The sequence below is a fragment of the Triturus cristatus genome, chromosome 6 (assembly GCF_964204655.1).
Source record: "Triturus cristatus chromosome 6, aTriCri1.1, whole genome shotgun sequence".
NCBI lineage: Eukaryota > Metazoa > Chordata > Amphibia > Caudata > Salamandridae > Triturus > Triturus cristatus.
This window is the reverse complement of record NC_140589.1, coordinates 1,069,327,336-1,069,349,272: the sequence shown is the minus strand read 5'-3', so window position 1 is coordinate 1,069,349,272 and position 21,937 is coordinate 1,069,327,336. Positions and strand designations below refer to the sequence as shown.

Here is a 21,937-nt window from a genome sequence, read left to right as displayed (position 1 = left end):
GGTCCACATGGCAATGCTATTGTCCATGTGCATCCATCAGAATACCCTTGATGGGTGGTAGGAAAATTTTCCAAGTCAAGAAATGGGTCTTAGCTCCAGAAGATTGATGGGAAGCTGCAACTCCGCCAGGACCAAAGGTCTCGGATCGCCACCTCCTACTGATGGCCATCCCAACCCAGAAGCGATGCATCAGTCACCACTGTCAGCTCCAGGTGGGGAAAGGAAACAAGTCTGCCACTAACTCAGTTGTGGTCCATTTGCAGTCCCCTCTGAAATCTGAAAGTGGTTGGAGAGGTCCCCCTGATACTGAGACTACTGGGGATTCAGAACCCACTGCACAGCCAGCATATGCCACCTGGTGTGCTCATCCAGCAAGATGCAGGAGGCCATCAATCCCAGCAGCCTCAGAGTCTACCCCACTGAAATCCAGGACTGAGGCTGAAAGATCAGGATCAGAGGCCTAAATGTCCTGGACTCTTTCCCAGGGGAAAAGCAAGAAAGTAAACTGTGTCCAGAATGTCCCGAATGAAGGGGAGTGTCTGAGATGGAGTCAGGTGTCACATCATCATGTTGATAGTGAACCCCAATATGGACAGGAGGTTCGCCGTAGTCTAGAGGTGGTTGATGGATGCCTAGGAAGAGACTGTCTTTAACAGCTAATCGTCGAGGTAGGGGAAGACTGGCACCCCTGACTTCCGAACATGTGCTGCCACCACCGCCATAATTTTCGTTAATTCCTAAGGGGTACTCGTGAAACCAAAGGGAAGCACAGCAAACTGAAAATGCTCCTTTCACACCACAAACCGCAGGTAATGCTAATGAGGCGGCAGAACGGGAATATGGAAATAGGTGTCCTGCAGGTCCAACACTACTATCTAGTCTTGAGAGTCAAAGGCAGGCAATAACTTTGCCAGTGTGAGTATTTTGAACTTCTTATAGATGAAGACATTGAGAGGGCGCAGATCTAGAATAGACCAAAGACCTCCGTCGTTCTTTGGCTCCAGAAAGTAGCGACAATAACAAATGCATCCTACTTCTGGCAACGGCACGCTATTGACAGTCTTTTTGGCCAAAAGGGCTTGTACTTCCTGCCGCAAAAAAAAGAGAAATGGTCATCCGCCAATCACTGAGGCGATGATGGAAGGTGCGGAAGAAAAGAGAGAAAGGGTAAGGCGTATCCCTTGTGAACCATCTATAGGACCCACCTATCCAATGTGACCACTTGTCAACCAGGTAAGTATTGGTGGATTCTGCTTCCCACCCTGCAATGGCACACTAAAGAGGTTTGGTGGGTGGGGGCAGGAGGCTGGGAAGCTTGCAGACCAGGGCGCGGTGAGCACCACTGCCCCTACCATGGAACTGCTAGGTTCTCTGCAGGGGTTGGACAGGTTGGGGGTAAGGGACACCTCTTTTCACATAAGGTAATTGAGGTAGACAATAAAACCATCCACTCGTGAACAAGTGGCTGATCCAAAGCCCACTCTATGTATATATTGTATTGTGGATAATAGATTAGGTATGTGTGTAGATGAGATCTAAAAAAGCAAAAAAAGAAAGAAGCTTCATGCTTTTTAAGTCATAAGTTGGAAGGAAAGCACATCCACGTATAAATCGGTCACCCTGGCATGTTTGGCAGGCTGGGAAGAGAAAAAATAAACAAGTATTAGCAATGCCAATAGGTCTGGCTTTAAAGGAATGTTGTATGGTAATACGAACCATTACTAGTAACAAGCATGGGAATGAATATGTATTTTTCTGGAAGCAAAGAACTGTATAATAAGATTGGTGTAGGTTCAAAAGTAAGTTGACAGTTGCACTGTCAAGCCAGACCTAAAACTCTATCTAGGTCGATGACTGCCCTCCTCACTTCCATGCTGCTGCCTGAGAAAGTCATACAGAATAAATTACCTAGCTATCTAAGACACTTTTACAGCATTGCAATGTCAAAGAGTGCCCCTTAAAGTTCAATCTCAGCCAGCCGGATAAATAAAATGAACACAGCTGCAGTGGCAGGAAAGCACTTTTTTGTGGAAGCACACAACTTCTTTAAAATCAGAACACGTACTCCTGGCTCCCAACATGTGGGCAGAGCCAACGCTCCTCTCTAGTGATGCTCACAATTGTCTGGTGACAGTAGCACTATTAGGCCAGACTAGAAAAAGGCCCGTTCCACGAACCTCCTGAGGCTTGGGCCAACACCTCCCCTCATCTTGACCAAGGGCGGTAAATAAAGTCGCTAGCAGGCCTTGCTTAATGGACGATGAAGCCCTTGTCCTCCAGCTCTTCCCGAGGTGGGAGAAAAATTTTCACTTGAAAACTTGCATAGGGTAAACTACAGTCAACTGTGTTTTCAATACCCCCAAAAGATGAGGAGGTTAATAACCGCAACCTAGCTTTTAGAGGACGAAAATGCCTCCATCCCTTCTAACCTTACCCAAGGGCCTATATTTTGACATACTACCCCTCACCTTGCCCAAGGTCAAATGAGGCAAATGCTGGCAGTAACAAATGGCGAGCAGCTACCAAACCATTGGGACATTTTCGCTACGTAACAGTGAGCAGTATTCAGTGACAATTGACCCGTACCAACTCTTCTGTGGCCCGCACAGCGTTGCGGGCCACAGAGAATAAGGTCACATGTCACCTGGCCCCTTCTTCCTACTATGAACAGGGGACAGGGGCCATCGAAAGTTCAACTGCCCTTGTGTTTTCTTTTTAATCTCATCCCTCAGTCGTGGGCACAAATGCAGGTGGAAAATATTTATTCCTCTTCACCCTTTGGCTAAGCAAAAAGGTGGCACATTGGGTAAAGTGGTGGCAGAAGTTTATGAAGAACCCCCTCCCCCAGGGAAGCCAGGAGGTCCAAAGCCCTTCAAGGCCCCCCCTCCCCCCCCCCACACCTCCATCACATTTTTATTTCTCCCAATGTTCTTGGACGTAGAGGGAGATAAAAAAAAATATTCTGGGGTTTGGAGTTGCAAAAGGTACATCCCTCCAAATCCTGTGCTGATTTGAAACCTCCCTAAATGCTTACAAACATTAGGAGAGGGGGGAAAAAGGGAGTGGGAGAAGAAGGAGTTGAAGGGGGGGGGGCAATGTTTGATTGCAAGGAAGCACTGGATCCAAGAGCGGCTACTGGGGATACAAAGAAGGGAGAAGGGGCAAAAAGGAGCCCCTGGCTGGGTTAGGGCACAAAATAGAGCAGGCTTAAGACCGTAGGGGTGACAGAGAGGAGTTGCTGGGCAGGCAGGGCCCACACAGAGGTTGCAGGCTGCTGGTTGGCTGCACTGAGAGTCGGGGGAGCAGGATGCTGCATAGGCACTTAAAGGGGACTAGGGACACACAAAGGGGCTGCAGGATCAGGACAAGGCTGTTGCAGGGTATGCAGAGGTAAATGGGCTGCGTGAGGCCGGACACACAGAGAGGATGTGGTGAGCACACAGAGTCCATCAATTGTGTATCTTTTGCTTTCTCGCCGTAAGTGCGCCGGGTATGCCCAGATGTGGGTCCCGGGATCACTGTGCCACTGGATTCAAGCTATCCTGGCTGATGAGGGGTTAAACCCTAAAACCGAACCTAGGATGCTTGTTTGAGGTCCAGGGAGGACCTGGCTAGGCAGTTCAGGCTGGACTGTTCCCATGAGGCACTGGGTAAAGAGTGATTTGCATATGGCCAGGTCTAAACTGGGGTGGCATAGTGAGCAAAAGAATGATGGATTTAACCCAGATCTCTTGACTGGGAAGAATGTTTTGATTTGTTCTGCATTCTGTCCATCAATTGTGTGTCTTTTGAATGCTGTTGCAGGGCATGCAGAAGTAAATGGGCTGCGTGAGGCCGTGGAAGTAAATGGGCTACTTGGGGCCGGGAACAAAGAGGATGTGGTAAGCAAACAGAGAGCTGCAAGCCAAGAGGTAACACTTAAAGGGTCTACAGAGTGAGGGATGTACACACAGGGCACACAAAGGTAGGTCAGGGTAGAACACAGAGGCTAGACTGGGGTGCAAAAAATACAAGTCCGAAGTGCTGTGGAGGCAAACAGAGGGGAAGGCATGGACAGGGGTGCAGCCACAAGTTGTATTGGGGCAGGGTTACACAAAGGGGCTTAAAGGGAAATGGGGAGACACCGAGATTAGCAAACATGATTTATAAACAATAGCAAGAAGGCACAACGTACCTTGCCGTTTACAATAAAAGCACACACACACACATACATACCATCATTCCGATGCCAACGGATGCCTGAGCCACAGATCTCAGACCGTCAGAAAGATTCTCCGTCACCGAACGGCCCAAAAGGGCAGTGTCCATTGATAGGCGGTTTACTAGCTCTCCTGTTCGAGTCTCATCAAAGAACGCAACTTCCTGCCTCAAAATGGTAGAAAACAAGGATGTTCGCAACTGTTTCACAATCTGCTGTCCTGCAATGAACAAAGTGTTAACAGCTGTGATTAACAAAACATATTTTATGTAAAAAAAAAAATGTTAAAATATTTTGGAAATTGTTCATTATTAATACGTTGTAACAGAAAGTATGCAAGAGATGAGTTCATAGTGCAGAAAATAAATGTTACTATTATCCAATTTAACACTTCAAATTGACTGCAGAATCTGCCCTACAATCCGCTCAGAAAAGGGCATTGAAGCTGTACTCTGCCGGAATTTTTTCTATGTATACATTGTTTTGTACCAAAATAGTAACGGCTGGCATGGAATGAAGGTGGAGAGACAGTGGGAGGAGGGTTTTACTTTGGGGTGCTCACTCGTCTCTGAGTCGTGCCCGATGTTGATTCCGAAGCTTTTGATCAGTGCCAGAATTGGCTGGAGAGCTGTTGAGGCCCAGTCAACAGGGAATAATGGCTTGAAGCCCAGGCCCTGGAAGGGCAGTGAGTGCTATGGTCTGGGAAGTAGTACAAAAGGGGGTGGTGATGGACGGAGCATCAGAACCAATTAAACACTCACACCCAGTCAACAGATCTGGGTTTGATCCATCACCGTTCTTTAGCCCACTCTGCCACCCCAGTTCAGACAATAAAACACTCACACCCAGTCATATGGCCATGTCTGGTGGCAGAGTGGGCTAAAGAACGGTGATGGATCAAACCCAGATCTGTTGACTGGGTGTGAGTATTCGATTGGTTCTGATGCTCCGTCCATCACCACCCCCTTTTGTACCGCTTTGTTCGCCATAAGTTGGCAGGGTATGCTCAGACGTGAGTCCCTTGCTCACTTTGCCACTGGATTCAAGCAAGCCTGGCTGAAGACGGCTGAAATGCCAGAAACCGGTCCTAGGAAGCTTGTTTCCGGTCCAGGGAAGGCATGGCTTGGCAGTTCGGGCTGGACTGTTCCCATGAGGCACAGGGTCAGACTGATTTGCATATGGCCATGTCTGAACTGGGGTGGCAGAGTGGGCTAAAGAACGGTGATGGATCAAACCCAGATCTGTTGACTGGGTGTGAGTATTTGATTGGTTCTGATGCTCCGTCCATCACCACCCCCTTTTGTACCGCTTTGTTCGCCATAAGTTGGCAGGGTATGCTCAGACGTGAGTCCCTTGCTCACTTTGCCACTGGATTCAAGCAAGCCTGGCTGAAGACGGCTGAAATGCCAGAAACCGGTCCTAGGAAGCTTGTTTCCGGTCCAGGGAAGGCATGGCTTGGCAGTTCAGGCTGGACTGTTCCCATGAGGCACAGGGTCAGACTGATTTGCATATGGCCATGTCTGAACTGGGGTGGCAGAGTGGGCTAAAGAACGGTGATGGATCAAACCCAGATCTGTTGACTGGGTGTGAGTGTTTGATTGGTTCTTATGCTCCGTCCATCACCACCCCCTTTTGTACCGCAATGGTCTGGGAAGTACTCACTGCGTGGGCACAATATCTTTATGTCGTAGCCGGCTTTGGATTTTCACCTTCTGACTCCAACAGTGACTCTGGCTTCAAGCTGTACGCTGCTGTCTGCCCGGCATCCACTTCCTCCTTGACATTCTCCATCTAAATGTCTTCCCTAAAGATATCTGGGACAGCCTCGTCCCTTTGCTGCTCCACCACAAGTCGTGAAAGGCGTTGATACCAGACGCTTGCGGGGATGGTCTTCTTGGACAAGAAGGCGAGGCAGGCAGAGTAGGAAGCCTTGTTGTTTTCTGGGAGGCACGGCTGGGCTGCGACCCTGCCCAAGCAGCTGTCCCTCCACGCAGAAGCTGTTGACTGTGGCGTCGCTGGTGGAAGAAACGGGTGTGGCAATTGTTCTTCAGCTATCAAAAGTGGAGAAAAACTCAGGAGGCTCCACACATGTTGCCAGGCGGGGTGGACTCAGAACCTCGACAAGCACTTCCAAAAGCGATGCCTGAAAAAAACAATCTGAAGACAGAGCCCATGTTCATGCACAACATGGCCTAAGGCAGGAATCACTACACCTTGGGACTCAAAAGACTTTCTTTGAACAAAAACAAGTTGTACACATCCGAGCCTAGCACTAGATGGCAGGAGCATGCATAGCATGTGTATCTACAGCTACACTGGTCACAAACATAAGTTTTCCTAACTATAACTAAGCTTCAACCTTTGATTATTTCATTGAATTTCAATGTTTATTTGTATTTTTTCTAAAATGTGTTTCAAAGAGTAGAGTCCAGTGTCGCAAGTGGAGATTTTCTAAGTGGAGTGTCGTACAGTACAGTGCAGGAGAGTGTAGTTAAGTCTATTGTCAGAGACTGGAGTATTGCAGATTGGAATTGAGCAGCACAGAGTGTAAAAGCATATCGTACAGTGTAGTAAAGTGTTATATAGCATAGTAACACAGTGTCTCATATAGTGGAGTCAAGTATCGTAGACTGGAGCAGTGAGTTGGACAGTGGAATGGTGTGTTGAACAGATTAGGGTGTCGTAGACTGTCAGAATGTAAATAGTGTGAAGTAGAGTGTAAGAGTGGAGTATCATCAAGTGGAGTGTCGTAGAGTATAGTGGAGGAGAGTGTCGTAGAGTGGAGTGCTGTGTCATATACTGGAGTGCCTTATCAAAAATAGAAGATGAGTGGCGTATCAGAGTATCATACAGTGTAGTACAGTGGATAGGCATAGAGTGGAGTAGTGTGTCTGAGTGGCATAGAATGTAGGGCAGTGTTGCAGAGTGGAGTTGCATACAGTGGAGTAGAGTGTCAGGTAGTGGCGTAGAGTGGGATAAAGTGTAGTAGAGAGGAGTATAATGGAGTTGAGTATACTGGAGTAGGGTAGTGTAGGCTGGAGTAAAGTGTCAGAGAGTGGAGTGGTGAGTCGAAGACTATAGTGGCATAAAGTGCAGTAGATTGGAGTGACATAGCATTCAGTCAAGTTAAGTGTCATGAATTGAAGTATTGTATAACAGAGCGTAGTTGGGTGTTGTACTGTATTAGAAAGTAATGTAGACTACAGTAAAGTGGCATACAGTCTAGTTGATTTTTGTAGAGTGGAGTTGTTGGACTTGGCCCTTTTCCCTGAATTTTTTCGCTTTTTATGGGAAACCACATGTTATGTGAATGCATGTTAAATGCAAATGTTGAATGCTGCGCAATGGTGTGCGCAGACTGACTTTCCCTGTCTTAACATGCGGTGTTTAAAATGGATGCCATGACTGTGTGGTTGTGCCGCCTGACTGAGCTGGGTTACCAGTCTAGTTGTTATTTCCCAGCAACCCCAGCTTTTGGAGGGAAGCCTGGCACCCAGGGTGCTGGACACCTCCCCCTGTGCCAGTTAGAACCGGTTTCCCCAGACGCTTCTAGAAGCTGCTGGCACTGTCTGGTAGGCGGAGCTGAGCTGCCATGTGCTCAGTCAGAGCGTGGACCTGAGAGAGAGGGGACCTGCTGCCAGGGGATACCGCCACATGGGCCTGTGTGCTGGGCCCTGAGCCTCCCAGCACCCTTCTGCTGTCCACAGGGCCAGGTAGAGCCATAGCTAGGGCACCACCGGACCAGGGGAACCTCTATTGGAGTATAGGCGGTTGGAGCTAGGAGGAGACTACACTACTGTGGCTGACTGAGCTGAGGCTCTGCTGTCCCCAAGCTAGCCGAGTAATCCTGCCTGCCTGTCTGACCTTGCCTATGGGAGGGGAACTAGGGAGACCAACTCGCGAGAGCCTGCTGCTCTTCTGACTAGCGCCTGAGGAAGACTAGCACTACCTTGGACTGGCCTGCGCTCCCCGCCTGTGCCCTAGCGCCTCGTGGGACCCTGACCGCATACCCTGCGCGAGGTGAGCACTCTACTTGGTGGGCGCTACGCTGGACTGACTGTATCCTGCCTGCTATCTAGCGCCTGGTGTGGGTGGCGCTATGTGCTGAGTGCCCAGGAGAAGAGGAGCACCCGGCGCACCTAAAGCGGGTGCTGAGGATCACCGCCGCCGGCCCGGGAGGCTCAGAAGCGCCGCGCGGGCTTCCCTGTTACGGCAGGGGGGCCGTGCAGCGATTGGCGCCGGCTGGAGCGCCGCCAGGAAGTCCCGCCTCGCATCAGGAAGCCGACCGGAAGAAGAATCCAGGCGGGACCCTACCCTGCACTGGACGGCGGCCGGAGGAAGTCGGCACTCCCGCAGAGCTCCCATGCAGTGAGGGGAGCCCCGCGCGTCTACCCAGTGAAGCTCCAGGTCCCAGGAGGGGGCCCGGGTGAAGTCCCGAAAGGCGTCGTTGTGGGCGGGGCTCTCGCGAGGTGAAGAGAGCTCCGCAGGTGCAGCTGCCCTGGAGTAAGGCGGAACTAGGAGCCCGAGGCGCATGGTCGGCTCCGGCCCCCGCCGCCTGGGATTTCCGCCGCATCCCCGGAGGGCCGTGGAAGCCTCCCCAGCAGGAGAGAGAAGAGTTCTGCGTGGGTCCAGCGCGTCCCTGTGCAGGTCATCAGAGCTGCGGCCAGAAGGACCAGACTGTGGCCCAAGGATCGAGGACCTATGTCCTGTGGTTGGGGGGGGGGGGGGCGGGGGGGGGCGTCGGGGAACTGCCGGTGCCTGCCCCCCGGTGCCAGGATTCTTGTGGGGGCCTCCTGGGAGCATTGTGGGTGCCAGGAGGGGCCCTAGGAGTTCAGCATTGAGTCCTTGCCATCCCAGCTGCACCGCGACGGCGGACAGCTGCAACGAAGGGGGTCTTCCTGACTTCTGAGCCCCAGAGAAGGGGACGCCAGCTTGCCCAGTGTTCTTTTGGGGGCAATTTGTTTTTAGGGTCCCAGAAGAGGGGCTCCAACATGCCAGTGTTCCCTTGGGGACAGTTATGAGGTGACTTCTGCTTATGTGGCTGTGGCCACTGCCAGTGTTGCTTATGCCTGTTCTGATTGAGGCCAATGTGACTTATACGAATGGTTGTCTGCATAACGGGCCTGTGATTCGTGGTAAGGTTTTTCGCCTAATGTTCTTATACCTAATGGGGTGTTCACGTTTCCATGCTAATTTGGGGTTGCTCAGGATTCCGGCCTAATGGGAGGATGGTGATTGATGCTCAATGTAACGGATGCCTAATGCGTCTGGATGCCTAAGGTGGATGCTGAATGTTTTTATCCCCTAGGGCGTGCATTGCTGGTGTCCCGTATACAGTACTGTACCTGAGCTGAGGTGGCTTAGGCCCCGCCTAAGAGGGTCTACACCGGATGAGAGTACCCCCTATGTTTCCATGCTCATATGTTTCCTGCCTATGGTTATGCATAATGTGCTCCCTGCTCATTATTTATGCAAAGGTGTTTTCCGTTCATGCCTACTGCACATGTTTATGCCTAGTGCTAGGGTGGTATATGCTTTAGACGCATGCCATTGTGAAACACGGCTAAGTTCATTATTATACCAGGAGGTACGGTCTATGATGTTTTATGACCTATGAGTAAATTTATTGATGCCTGGTTCCCCTTTTATGCCTCACATTTATTACTGGACTTCCATTTATCCTTTGTCCTTTTGCGATGGGTCTGGCAGTGGCCCGATTGGCCCTGCCATGTATATAAAAAAAAAAACCTGTAAATGGTTACCTGGTGCCGGCTGGCACAGTTTATCTGCACCTGTAATTCCCTTCTGATGTGTTTATTTTACAATACACATACTGTTTTTCACCTAAACTGGTGTGGTCTCTTTTTGTAGTGTGCCTCGTGTGTCGCTTGCGTGTGCTGTGTGGATGCTTTACACATTTCCTCCGGAGTTTGGCCCACCCGCTCTGCACCCTGCTACCAGTTTCCAACAGGAGTGCTGTACAATACAGAGTTGTAGAGTGTGGTACAGTGGATTGGTATACAGTGTTGTATAGTACAATGGCACTGAGTGGCACAGAGTGGATTGGCGTCCAGTGGATTAGTGGAGTACTGTTTCAGAGTAGAGTGTGGTTCAGTGGTATACAGTATAGTACAGTATTATACAGTTGAGTGAAGGGGTATAGAAAGGAGTAATGTGCCGGAATGGCATACAGTGTGGTAGAGTGGAGCTGCATAGAGTACAGTAGTGTGAGAAACAGTGGCGCTGCGCAGAGTGGATTGTTGAATAGTAGCGCAGAGTAAGGTAAAATATGGTAAAGTGGAGCGGTGTAACGTAGTGTTGAGTAAATTACAATAGAGTGTATTGGTGTGTCGTAGAGTGGCATGGAGTGGAGTATACTGGTGCAGCATAGGTAGTAAACTGCTATAAATTGGAGTGGAGTCTCGTATAGTACAGTAGAGTGCTGCATCGTATAGAAAAGTGTCATATGGTTGAATAGAATGTTATACATTGGACTGTATGGGTATAGAGTTGGACAGTGGAGTGTAAGGGGATGATAAAGTGGAGTAGAATGTCGTAGCATGCCATGAAATGTGGTAGACTTTTATAGAGTGGAGTTATATAAAGTCAAGGAGAGTCATACAATGGAGCGGCATAGAGTGGAATGGTTTACACTGTAGTGGTAGTACCGTAAAGTGGAGTAGCATACAGTGGAATAGCGTACTGTGTAGTGTAGAAGGGTGGGGTGGCAAAAAGTGAATTAGCATAAAGTGGAGTGGTGTACAGTGGAACTGCGTAGGGTGGAATAGTGTACAGTGGATTAGCGTAGAGTGGGGTGACCTACATTGAAGTGATGTAGTGTAGAGTCAAGGAAACTTTTAAAAACTGGACTGGTGACTAATACAGTAGAGTTAGTGCTGTGTTGTACAGTGTTGGAAACTGTCAGAGTGGTGTACAACAGAATGTACAGTCATACAGTCTAATGCAAATTTGGAGAGTAAAGTGTATGGGGGTAGAGCGGAGTAAAGTCAGGAAGAGTCGCATAGATTATAGTAGAGTTTTGTAGAGTGAAGTTATATACAGTGGAGGAGAGTACACGTGAGTGGTGTAGAATAAAGTAGCTTACAGTGGAGAGGTATAAAGTGGAATAGCACAGAGAGGAGTAGCGCAGACTAAAGTGGTGTATAGTGGAGGGGTATAGAGTGTAATAGGGTATAGTGTATAGGCTGCGAAAACTCTACTTGCCCACTCACTATGACGAGTCAGATTTTATCAGGTCGAGCTTTATTTAGGACCTACTCGCCCTATATGGTGAGATGACAAAGAACAGGTGTTCTGTTGAGTCAGAAAATGAAGGAGCAATAAAGATGTCTTTACATTTTGTTTTTATCTTGTCACACTTGCTCGGTGTTCACAGACAGAGATCATAAGTCAGTGTACAATTACTTATCCTTCTCTGACTTCAGAGTTCCTGGATTTTGTAAACGGTCTGAGCAGCTGAATGAAGTGTGAAATGAAATGCTGTACGGTATCCGGTTTTTCCTAACACATTTAAATAGCTAATAAGTCAACTGTACAAACATTAGAAAATATATGTCAGTAGTTGTGGAAGCCATTTTTTTGTACTTCTGGGTGATGAAAAAATGTTTTAATAGGATAAAAACAAATTACTTGGTGATGTGCAAACGATAAATATGTTTTCTGAAACCCAGTTCTCACAGATTATTGTTAATACACTATATAGTTTTATCAGTAAAACTGCAAGGTAGTGGGAAGATTTTTGGCCATTTCTTGGAAATGTACTGTCTGTAAATGAAAGTGCGCTACCACATCATGCTTTAGTAATATAATCATTAAAAGTGAGTGTATAAACATAACTGAGAAGCACTCCTGCCCCTGCCCTGATGGCAATGCTATTAGTAAACTGAGAGACAAGTCAGGGATCATTTGTACCCTACACGTGGGCTAAATTCTTATTACACATGGATCAAACGTTTAGTCTATTTAATCAAACAAAAGAGTTTAGTACAGCAGAAATGCTGAACTCACATATTTGAAGGTGCACTCATGTGAGAATGAAGAAAAAGGCAAATCTGTAAAATACAATATTTGCCATTTGAGACCAGTCTACAGGTCAAGTACATTACAGTTAAGTCGAGTAGATCATTCAAGGTATTCGACATGCAAGTCTAGTAAAGTTTTTATGATTTTTCTGAGGCCTGATGTAGTAGCATACAGTGGAGTGGAATTATGTGTAATAGCGTACAGTGGAGTGGCGCACAGTGGAGAGGGGTAGAGCGAAATACTATACAGTAGAGGGGTAAAGACTGAAGTTGCGTATAGTGTAATAGTCTTGAAATGAGTGGCGTAGAGTTGAATAGCATATAGTGGAATACAGTGGAGTGCTGTAGAATAGCATAGAAAGGAGTGGCGTACAGGGGAGTGGTGTAGACTGTATTGCACAGTGGAATGAGGTAGAATGAAATAGCATATAGTGGAGTGGCACCCAATAGACTGGTGTAGAATGGAGGGGTGTAGAATGGAGTGGTATATACTGGAATGGTGTACAGTGGCGTAGCGAATAGTGTAGTAGTATACAGTGGAATAGCAGGGAATGGTGTACATTAGAGTGGCGTAGACTGGAATAGCGTGAAGTGGTGCAGACTAGATTGGCATACACTGGAGTGGCGTAGAGGGAGTGGAATGCACAGGAGTGACATACAGTGGAATGGCATTGAGTGGAATAGCATATACTGGAGTAGCGTATAGCGGAGTGGCATACAGTGGAGTGTTGTAGAGTCGAGTGGCATACAGTGGAACTGTGTAGCGTGGAGTGGCGTACAGTAGAATGGCGTAAAGTGGAACAGCATGTAGTGGAGTAGAGTACAGTGCAGTGCAGTGGTGTCCAGTGGAGTGACGTAGACTGGAGGGGCACACACTGGTACTGCGTACAGTGTAGTAGCTTAAAGTGGAGTGGTGTAGAATGGAGTCTCGTACAGTGGAGAGGCGTAGAGTGGAGTAGCTTAGAGGGGAATAGCATATAGAGGAGTGGCTACTGTGGCAAGGCATACAGATGTATGTGAAATGTTGCAGCAATGTAGATTCTGGTGTACAGATTAACGCAAAACAGCAAATTACCAATTAACGCAGAGCCACACAAAGGGTGGCCTTTCGTACCTTTGGAAAACTGACTTAAGTATTGCATTGCCAATCCGACATCACGAGTGACGCAAGGATACCACAATCCAATAATCCAGTTAAGCCTTTGTTATATTTTGGACCATGGTATACTGTGACAACTTTGCAGTATACCGTGGTACATAGTGATGACAAGCCAGTATATAATTGGGTAACGGCTGTTAGAGAATGAAAAGGCAGACACATTGCTTTTGCTACACTTTGGATGTGTTCGGTGTTAGGGCCTTACACATAGGTAAGTAGCATGTCCCTAACTATTACTACTTTATTAAAGTGGTAATAGGTAGGAAAATATTTAATGTTTTTTAAATATTTTTAAATAGGTTTACGGTCTTGTACCGCTGTAGTTTCACAAAACGTTGTGAAATTACGTAAAAGTACGGTGGCGACCGATATCATTAAGTTTAAATGCCTTATATCTTAAAAAATACTTACCCAACTTAACTGCAGTACCCAAAAAGCATCATCTTTGTACAACAATTTCATGTAAATCCATTCAGCTGTTTTCGCCATAGTCTACCGAAAAATGCATTGGTGGAAATATGCTTTTTGGGACCCCCTTTTTACTTTGCACCCACTTACCGATTCAGCACAAAGTTTACATCATCTCAAAATGTAGAAAATGCTATAGGTCTGGAAAGTTGTGTGATGATTCGTCAAATGGGTGGAAAGTTATTAGGGAGCTAATATCAGAGGAATTCCCATCTTCGGGAATAGTTACTATAACTACAGACGGCAATCAGATTTATTCTGATTTCTTTCTATCTATTGTATTTATTATGTATTCGTTTTTTGGTTTACAAATCGCCGAGACCATAAAAGTGTCTTGTAGTAATTAGGAATCTTTACATATGCAGTTTAGTTTATTTGTTTGGAACAGTTCTGTTTCGCCTACAACCATCAGCCGGCAGAATGTGAGGAAAAAAGTGGTGATGGATCCCAATTCCTTACTCGCCGTATAAAGTTGGGCAGGTCTATTTTCCAGTACTTGTCCTGGACAGTGGGAAACCCCTAACCCCTCTAATTTCGCAGTAGTTCCAGAAAGAGATGTCTGGACAAGTTTATGTAGTCGTTCTGATTCAGGAAAAATTCCAGTACGCTGGTTTCATGATGAAATATCTTTATATGAAGGTGATTTAAGAATTCTGTATTGGATTAGCAAAGGGTGAAAAACAGCCAACACGTGTTTCGCCCCTTTACATGGCCATCCGGCCTGAGGTTTCTTCAGTGCGTGTAGAATAGGCAAACAAGCTTAAGTTTTCTTACTGTTTTAGTGTATAGAGAACCTAAGTCTATCTATAAGTCTCGGGCAAAATCCCACCGGTACTTCTTCGGAAAAAAAGCATGCACAGATCACCTGGCACGCACCATTTAGTGCTAAGGCCATCTGCAGCACCCGGAGCACACGCATAGGGAAAGTTAAGGGGTTTGGCAGCCCAAGCAGAGACTACGCAGGAAAGCACAGAAGGGTAGTGTGAATCGCAGAGTCAATGTCATCCAAGACCTGCTCCCAGAATGTGTTTAGGGCAATGGCATAGAAGAAGTAAAAGAGAGCTCGTCTGCCCACAGCCCCGCCAACATTTCTCCGAATGCCCCTTGTTCCATCTATGCATACGTGCAGATGTGAGGTACCAGTAAGAAGCTATTTTGTAGGTCGCCTCCATACCAGCCATGTTGTGTGCAGTGAGGTGTGCTGTATAGTAGATGTCATTCCATTCGTTTAAGGAGAGAGAGCGCTTAAATTCCTCATCCCAGCATATCTGGCCTTTTAATTTAAGCCTGGAACCGCTGACAGAAAGCAATGCATAGAGTTCAGAGATAAGACGCTTATCGCCCTCCTTCCAGACCAGCCATTTCTCAAAAACAGTAATTGGACGGGAGGCCACCAGCTTATAACCCGGGGAAGACATCCAGTGCTGCAGCTGCAGATAATCGAACACGTCTGACGCAGGGAGAGAGTAATCCCGTTAGAAATCCTCAAAGGGGATAATCCCAGAAAGGTCGAAGAGGGGGCAAACACATTTGCACCCCTGTTCACGCCAGCGACTGAATACCTCTGAGCCGCATCCAAGTGGAAAGTTGGGGTCATCGACAATCGGCGACTTCAGGAGGGGAAGGTCGCCAGGCCCAGCCGGAGGGCAATGCCATCTCAGACTTTCATAGTTGAGGCCATCGCTGGTGAAGAGTACAAGCCCCAGGTCCTATGCTTGCGAGGCAGCCATGCCTCCCGCCATATATTGGCGCCAGCTACCGTCTGGTCCATAAAGGACCAGTGCTTTTCAGAGCGAGGCCTATTCCACTCTACGATGTATAGAAGTTGTGAAGCCTGTAAATAACGAGCAATCAGGGGGGCTCTAGATCTCCTTTCTCCTTAGACCGTGAGAGTTGCTTGTAATGGAGACACAGTCTTTTACCACACCAGACAAATTTGTTGATGGCAAGTTGCAGTGTGCGCAGCACCGAGGATGAGGGTATCCGCTGCAAGGTCTGAAAGATGTACAGAATACACAGGAGTACAGTCATTTTAACTGCCGGAATGTGGCCTGACCAGGCCAGCCACAGGAGACTCCACGATCCCACAGACTTTCTCCTCTGGTGGAGGAGGGACTCATAGTTTACCGCCAGCATCTTCGATACAGTGGGAGCAAGCTGGATGCCCAAATACAGTATGGCTTCCGTCATCCAAACTAAAGGGAACTGGGCATGAAGTGCTGCTTCGTGCGAGGGAGAGACCGACAAGTTTAGGATCTGGGACTTCTTGAGGTTGACTTTGAACCCCAAGATCTCTCCAACCTGCTGAAGCTCGTCCAGCAGGGACAGCAAGGAAGTCAGGGGGTCCATTACCTAGAGGATAACATCATCATCGTACAGCCTGATGGTATGAGTACCAGCACCAAAGCGGATGCCAGGGATCAGCCAGTTATCCCGAACTCTCTGCACCATTGGCTCCATGTAAAGCGCAAAGAGGAGTGGCGAAAGAGGACACCCCTGATGGGTGCCACACGCAATGGTGAGCATGGCAGAAGACGAGCCATTGGCCTGGAAGGAGGCTTGGGGGGCGATATAAATACAGCAGACCCATTTGATAAATGTGTCCCCAAAGCCAAAGTGGTGGAGAGTTTCTAATAAGTATGGCCAATGGACACGGTCAAATGCTTTCTCCGCATCGATAAAAGGGAAAAGTGCCTCCTTACATGACCTCCGAATAATATCAAGGAGGTGCATGAGCCTTTTAGTATTGTCCCCACATTGTCTTGTGGGGGGGATAAAGCCAGCTTGGTTGGGGGTCGACCAAACTCGGCATGACTGGATTCAGCCGGACGGTCAGAATCCCTGCAAAGTTTAGCAACGATGCTGGAGAGAGATGGGTCTTTATGACCCATAGTCCCCAGAGTCATTCAATGGCTTCAGTATCACGGATATGAACGCCTCCATCAGCGGATCCATCAGCGTGCCTGAGTCGCGGGACGAGTTAAAGAGTCTAATCAGAAGGGGTGCTAACTTCTGAAAAAATGTTTTGTAGAGTTAGACCATGAACCCTTCCAACCCCGGAGCCTTTGTGGGTTTGAGGTGTGCAATTGCCACAACCACCTTCTCGATCCTTATAGGCTTATCCAGCTGAGACGCAAACGCGGACAGCAATCAAGTCAAGGGAATCCCCCACAGATAGAGATTCAGGTCACCCAGTACGCCATCAGAGGCGGCGTACTGGGCACTGTAGAACTCTTTAAAAGTTTCCGTGATTTCCTCATCCATATGTACCTCCTCTGAGCGAACACTGCCCTGTCTAGGTCCAGCGCTTCAGCAACAGACTTACGCTCCAGGTCCAGCCGGACCCTGGGGGCTCCTGTATGCTTGTGAACTGATTCTAGCTCGGAACCACCTGCTACAAGTGACAGATGAACCCGGTTCTCAGCTGCCGAGATGGCAATGAATTCACCCCTTACTACAAGTTTCAATGCTTACCACACCCACCCTAAGGTCGAGCCCACAACATCATTGTCAGATAGTCCACCAGCACATTACGTTCTGCGGCAGCCGTAGAGAGGGAATGTAGCAGCGCGTCCCCGAGTCGCCACTGAGAAGCACAGGGGTAGAGTCTCCCGACCATAAGGTAAAGGAAATTATGGCATGGGACAATAAGAATTGGAGCTCTATGTTTGCTTCTCCGACCACGGCTGTGAGTGTGGGGGACATAAGGAACTGGTCAATGCGAACCTAAGATTTATAAGCCGCCGAGTAGAAAGTGTAGTCAAGTTGGAGGCGGCGCCATACATCACAGAGCCCCCATCCGCCACCCAGTGAAGGCTATCAGGCATAAAGTTTCCCGTTTGCAAGGAGAGCTAGTTGGAGCAGTCCGTAGTGGGGTCCATGACCAAGTTGAAACCCCCCCTATCAGTACTTCTGGATCCGGGGTTGCAAGCACCGCCGCTAATGCATTAAGGATGAAAGGTTCCTGGCCCTCCTTTGGGGCGTAGATATTGGCCAAGGTGAAATGCAAGGAGCCCCATTGCAAGCATACTACTAAAAAGGCGTCCCTTTGTTTCGATGATCGTGGATATAAGCTTGGTGTGAAATTTCTGGAAAAAGAGGATAGCTATCCCATTCTTTTAAGAGGGGCCGGAGGACAAAAGCTGGCTGGGAAACCAGCAGGAGCTCATGCGGGCGGTGTCTTTGGAGAGCAGTTGGGTCTTCTGAAGTTGGCATATGCTCTCTCCCACTCTCTCCAGGAGGGACAGCTTTGCTGCGCGCTTCACAGGGTTATTCCGTCCTCGCACATTAAGGCTGATTATCTTTAATTCCCTAGGCATGGGTCACTGGGCAAGGGGGTCGCATGGCACACCTCTGGCTGAGGATGTGCAAGCCGCTTGCGCAGCTGGGGGCTACTTAGGCGCATCCAAAGGGAGCATGCTGCAAGCGCCTGGTGCGGAGGAGTAACCGAAATTAAAAAAACCCAACCCAAATGCAAAACAATAACAGTCAGTGAAACAAATAGTGACATCAGTCCTTCACGATGGTAGGACATAGACCGGACGTTTGCCAGTCGGGGCATAGGCATCCGATCCAGACTCTCCCTCCTGGGATCGCATAACCCAAACGAGAAGGAAGAAAAGAGAATGTCTGTATGGCTGGTGTGTCCCTAGACTCCGGTAGCGTGGTCAGGGACATCTTAAGGATTTTGGGGGGCCTTTTTTGGAACAGCTTTTAATTTATGATCTAATTTAAAATTTCAGCTATTTCATGCCCTTTTTGTCCCACTCACTGACAAGCGCACTGGTTCTAATTCTGAATATGTTTACATGTAATATTCATGGATAGTGAGGTGTGTTTAGAATATCTTAACAGCAGCAGTTCACTAATATTACTGCAAATAATCTCTGTGACACCATTCCATTTCTCATACACATCCTGTTTTGTTCTAATAAAACCTTTTTTTATGGATGTTGCATGAATCAAACAACATTTCTCCGCAAAATTCTGTAATCAACTCTCACACATCACCCACATTAAAAATAAATTAAAGGAAATGTTATTTGAAACAATCTGTTCAAGAATTATTCAAGGTCATCAGGGCAAGACTCTCTGTAGAACAGAGGTGGCTCTATCAGGGGGCCCCTGAAAGGCTGGGCACCTGGGCCAGAGCCCACTTTGGCCATGCCTTAAAGTGTTTCTGAGCCTGTAACCTCCTGCCTGGCACACCACTGTGATTTCAGGGATCCTCTGGCAACTCTGGTGAGCCAGCCAAGGTGGAGAGAACCGCTTGCTTTTCTTTAGCCATGGTGGTGGGTCCGGGGGATCCTTTCTTCCTGTGACACCTGTGCTGTTTGCGGCCTTTGCTACTCGGAGAGTCGGACCTCCCCTCCGCTGCCGCCTCTTCCTCCTCCTTGAGACCAACAACCCAGAGAGCCTTATTTGGTGCAGTTTGCCCTCGTAGCAGAAGAGAAGGCGAAAGGGGTGTCCCTAGGAGTACGCTATTCCTTTCTCTCTGAAATGCGTCCTGACAGGACGGAATTCTCTGCACTTTTTTTGAAGGGTGATCGCGGACCAGTCCTTGTATAACACCGGAGTATGGCCCTCAAACTTAAACGGGTGTGCCTCCCTGGCCCAACAAAGGATCTACTCCTTGAGTTGAAAGTCATTCAGCAGGAGAATCTCCTGCAGCATCATCTCCAGCTCTACATCCCTCCCTGATTCACATTTTTCCATCGCAGCCACCCTGTCTCCCACCTCCTATTTGTTCCGACACACTTCTTTCAGGTTAGCAGAGAGCTGGGTCTTCACAGTTTGTGGATCCTCAAGTAGGGGCAAGAAGAGCGACGCTATGAAAGTTTTTGTGGCCGGTTCATCCGCCTCCACTTGAGGGTCTGTTTCAGACAAAGGGGGTCTAGAGGGGGTCCCAGCGGCTGCTGGCTTGGTCAGCCTATCAGTGAGCAGTCGTGCATAGCTTGGTTGGTAGACATGAGGGCCCCCCCAGCCTGCCCTCCGAACCCTGGAATGCCAGAGCCCGTGCACCCCGGATCCCGGGACCTCCAACCACTGCAGGAACAATCAGGCACGTAGAACACCCCTCCCGGGCGCCATCAGTGGCATGTCTTTGGGCAAGCAGGAGAACAAGTAAGGAAAGTGCCGACACCCCAGACGGCTGCCCACCGTCCAGGCCCAAAGCGCCTGGGGTGCGTGGACTCCACCTTACGAGATAGACTTCCGTGTGGCCTGTGTCAGTTTTGGCATCATCATTGTTGGCCCTAATGTATAGGTCCCTGCTGCCAGAGCGGTACAGCTGGACGCTGCTTCTTCATGCGTTACCCCTACCGGGAGCTGACAAGCACCGGGAGCACCTGCAGAAGAGTTTCAGCAGTTTCCCCTGATCGCTGCAGGCCATGTAGGTGCCAGCGGGGCTGGTGTGAGGTTAGGACACTCTGGGTGGGATGCTGCAGGGGGGGTGACGCAGTGTGCAGAGTCTCAGCGGGGGACCGATCCACCTCCCACCTCCCCTGCCCCAAAGCCACTCCGGCAAGGTGGATGCAGAGCAAGGCAAGGTTTCTTTGGATTGATGGTGCTCGGGGGGGCTCAGGCAGGGCCTACTGCTGCAATGAGGGAGGCACAGAACCATGTTGCGGGGGCTGCTTATGCCATGCGGCTCCCACCTTGGAAAAGGACATGTGCAGTTCCTTCCCAAAATGTGAGTGTTCGCCAGGGCAGAGTGCTGTGCAGTGATCGACAGCAGGATGGTGCTGTATTCACTGCTCAACGGCCAGGGCGGCACCCCCAGTGCCGCGGGTCGCCCGCTCCTATAGGAACCCGTGGAGTAGGTGGAAGGGCAATAAGGTTCTGCTGGTTCAACCACTGCCAGGTAGTGCAGCCGATGCAGCGGCGCACTGCCCAAGCCGGGTGCGGCCGGGCCCCAAATCTGAAATTTTACATATGCAGTCCAGTTTATTTTTTGGACTTCCTTGCTACTTTTAGTAGTATTGTGCTACAAGATATCACAAAGTTGAAAAACATTGCAACAAATATAAGTACTCTACTTACCTGCAGTACCCAAAAGAATCATCTTTCATTGCCCCGTTCTCTCTTCCTGCTTTAGTCACCCTTGGGGATACAGTGCGCACAGGAACCAAGGTTCCCAGGACCTCAGGTAACTAAGGAAGCACACAAGGCTCCATTGGTTCAGCCACCCTCAGTACAGCCTATGGTGGTCACCAGGGAGTGACAGGTGTACCCCAGCACAGCAGGGGTCAGTTAATGGGGCCAAGGCAAGTGAGGCTGTATTTTAGTTCGAATCAGGGGATGTGCAGCATATCAGGAGCATGACCTCCGGACCCAGTCATCACTGGGGGGATGGCCAGGAGGAATCTTTTCTTCCACTTTTACTCGGGCAGTGTATCCGAGAGTGAGGATAAAGAGGATCAGGTAGTCCCATCAGTTCTAGCAGCCAAGGACTACATTGATTATTCAGAGCTACCAAGGAGAGCCCTTACGAGCTCAGGAATCTCTTGTGGAATCACCACAACTCTTCCCTTGAAGGAACGGAGTAGTCTTGGAAGGCTGTCAGCAACACAACTGTAGGATTTTGTTACATCAGCCTTCGAGCACAAGGTATTGGACCCAGTTTCTTCTTTACCCGGCGAGGCACAAGAGCTGCTTTGGGAACCTGATGGGATCGAGCTAACTCCCATCAATCGCCCTCCAGCAATGTCTGCGCCCCCTGACATTTCACTAGCTGCCAACCAGTCTAGCTCCAAGGATCAGGTTGCTGGGATAGACTCTCCCTCGGCGTAGGACGCTACCACCCTGAATGCCAACTATCATCTCCTCCTGCAGCACAGGGAAGAATATAAGAAAGATTCCTTGGCTTTGAAGTCAGCCCATCTAAAGTCTCGGGTTGTTCTACGGAAGCTATCTTAAAACAAAAACATCATTCAATCCCATCTGGGCGCGGTGGAGACGTCTCAGACTGCCCCCCGCACAGCTATTGAGGAGAACCGCCCAGTCAATATTCAACATGAATCTCAGTTTGCCAGCCTCTCATTCAGGGTGGAAGACCTGGAGAACAGATAG

At 48.7% G+C, this 21,937-nt stretch overlaps 1 protein-coding gene across 2 annotated transcripts in view; it reads right to left on the bottom strand.

Annotated features, from left to right (window-relative positions):
• ABCB10 (ATP binding cassette subfamily B member 10) overlaps positions 1 to 21,937 on the bottom strand; it is a 945,933-nt gene that overhangs the window by 751,684 nt on the left and 172,312 nt on the right. For both annotated transcript variants that reach the window (XM_085611934.1, XM_085611935.1), the window contains exon 3: positions 4,216 to 4,418. In XM_085611934.1, the coding sequence (XP_085468060.1) occupies positions 4,216 to 4,418 (203 nt within the window). The remainder of the gene's footprint in view (positions 1 to 4,215; positions 4,419 to 21,937) is intronic.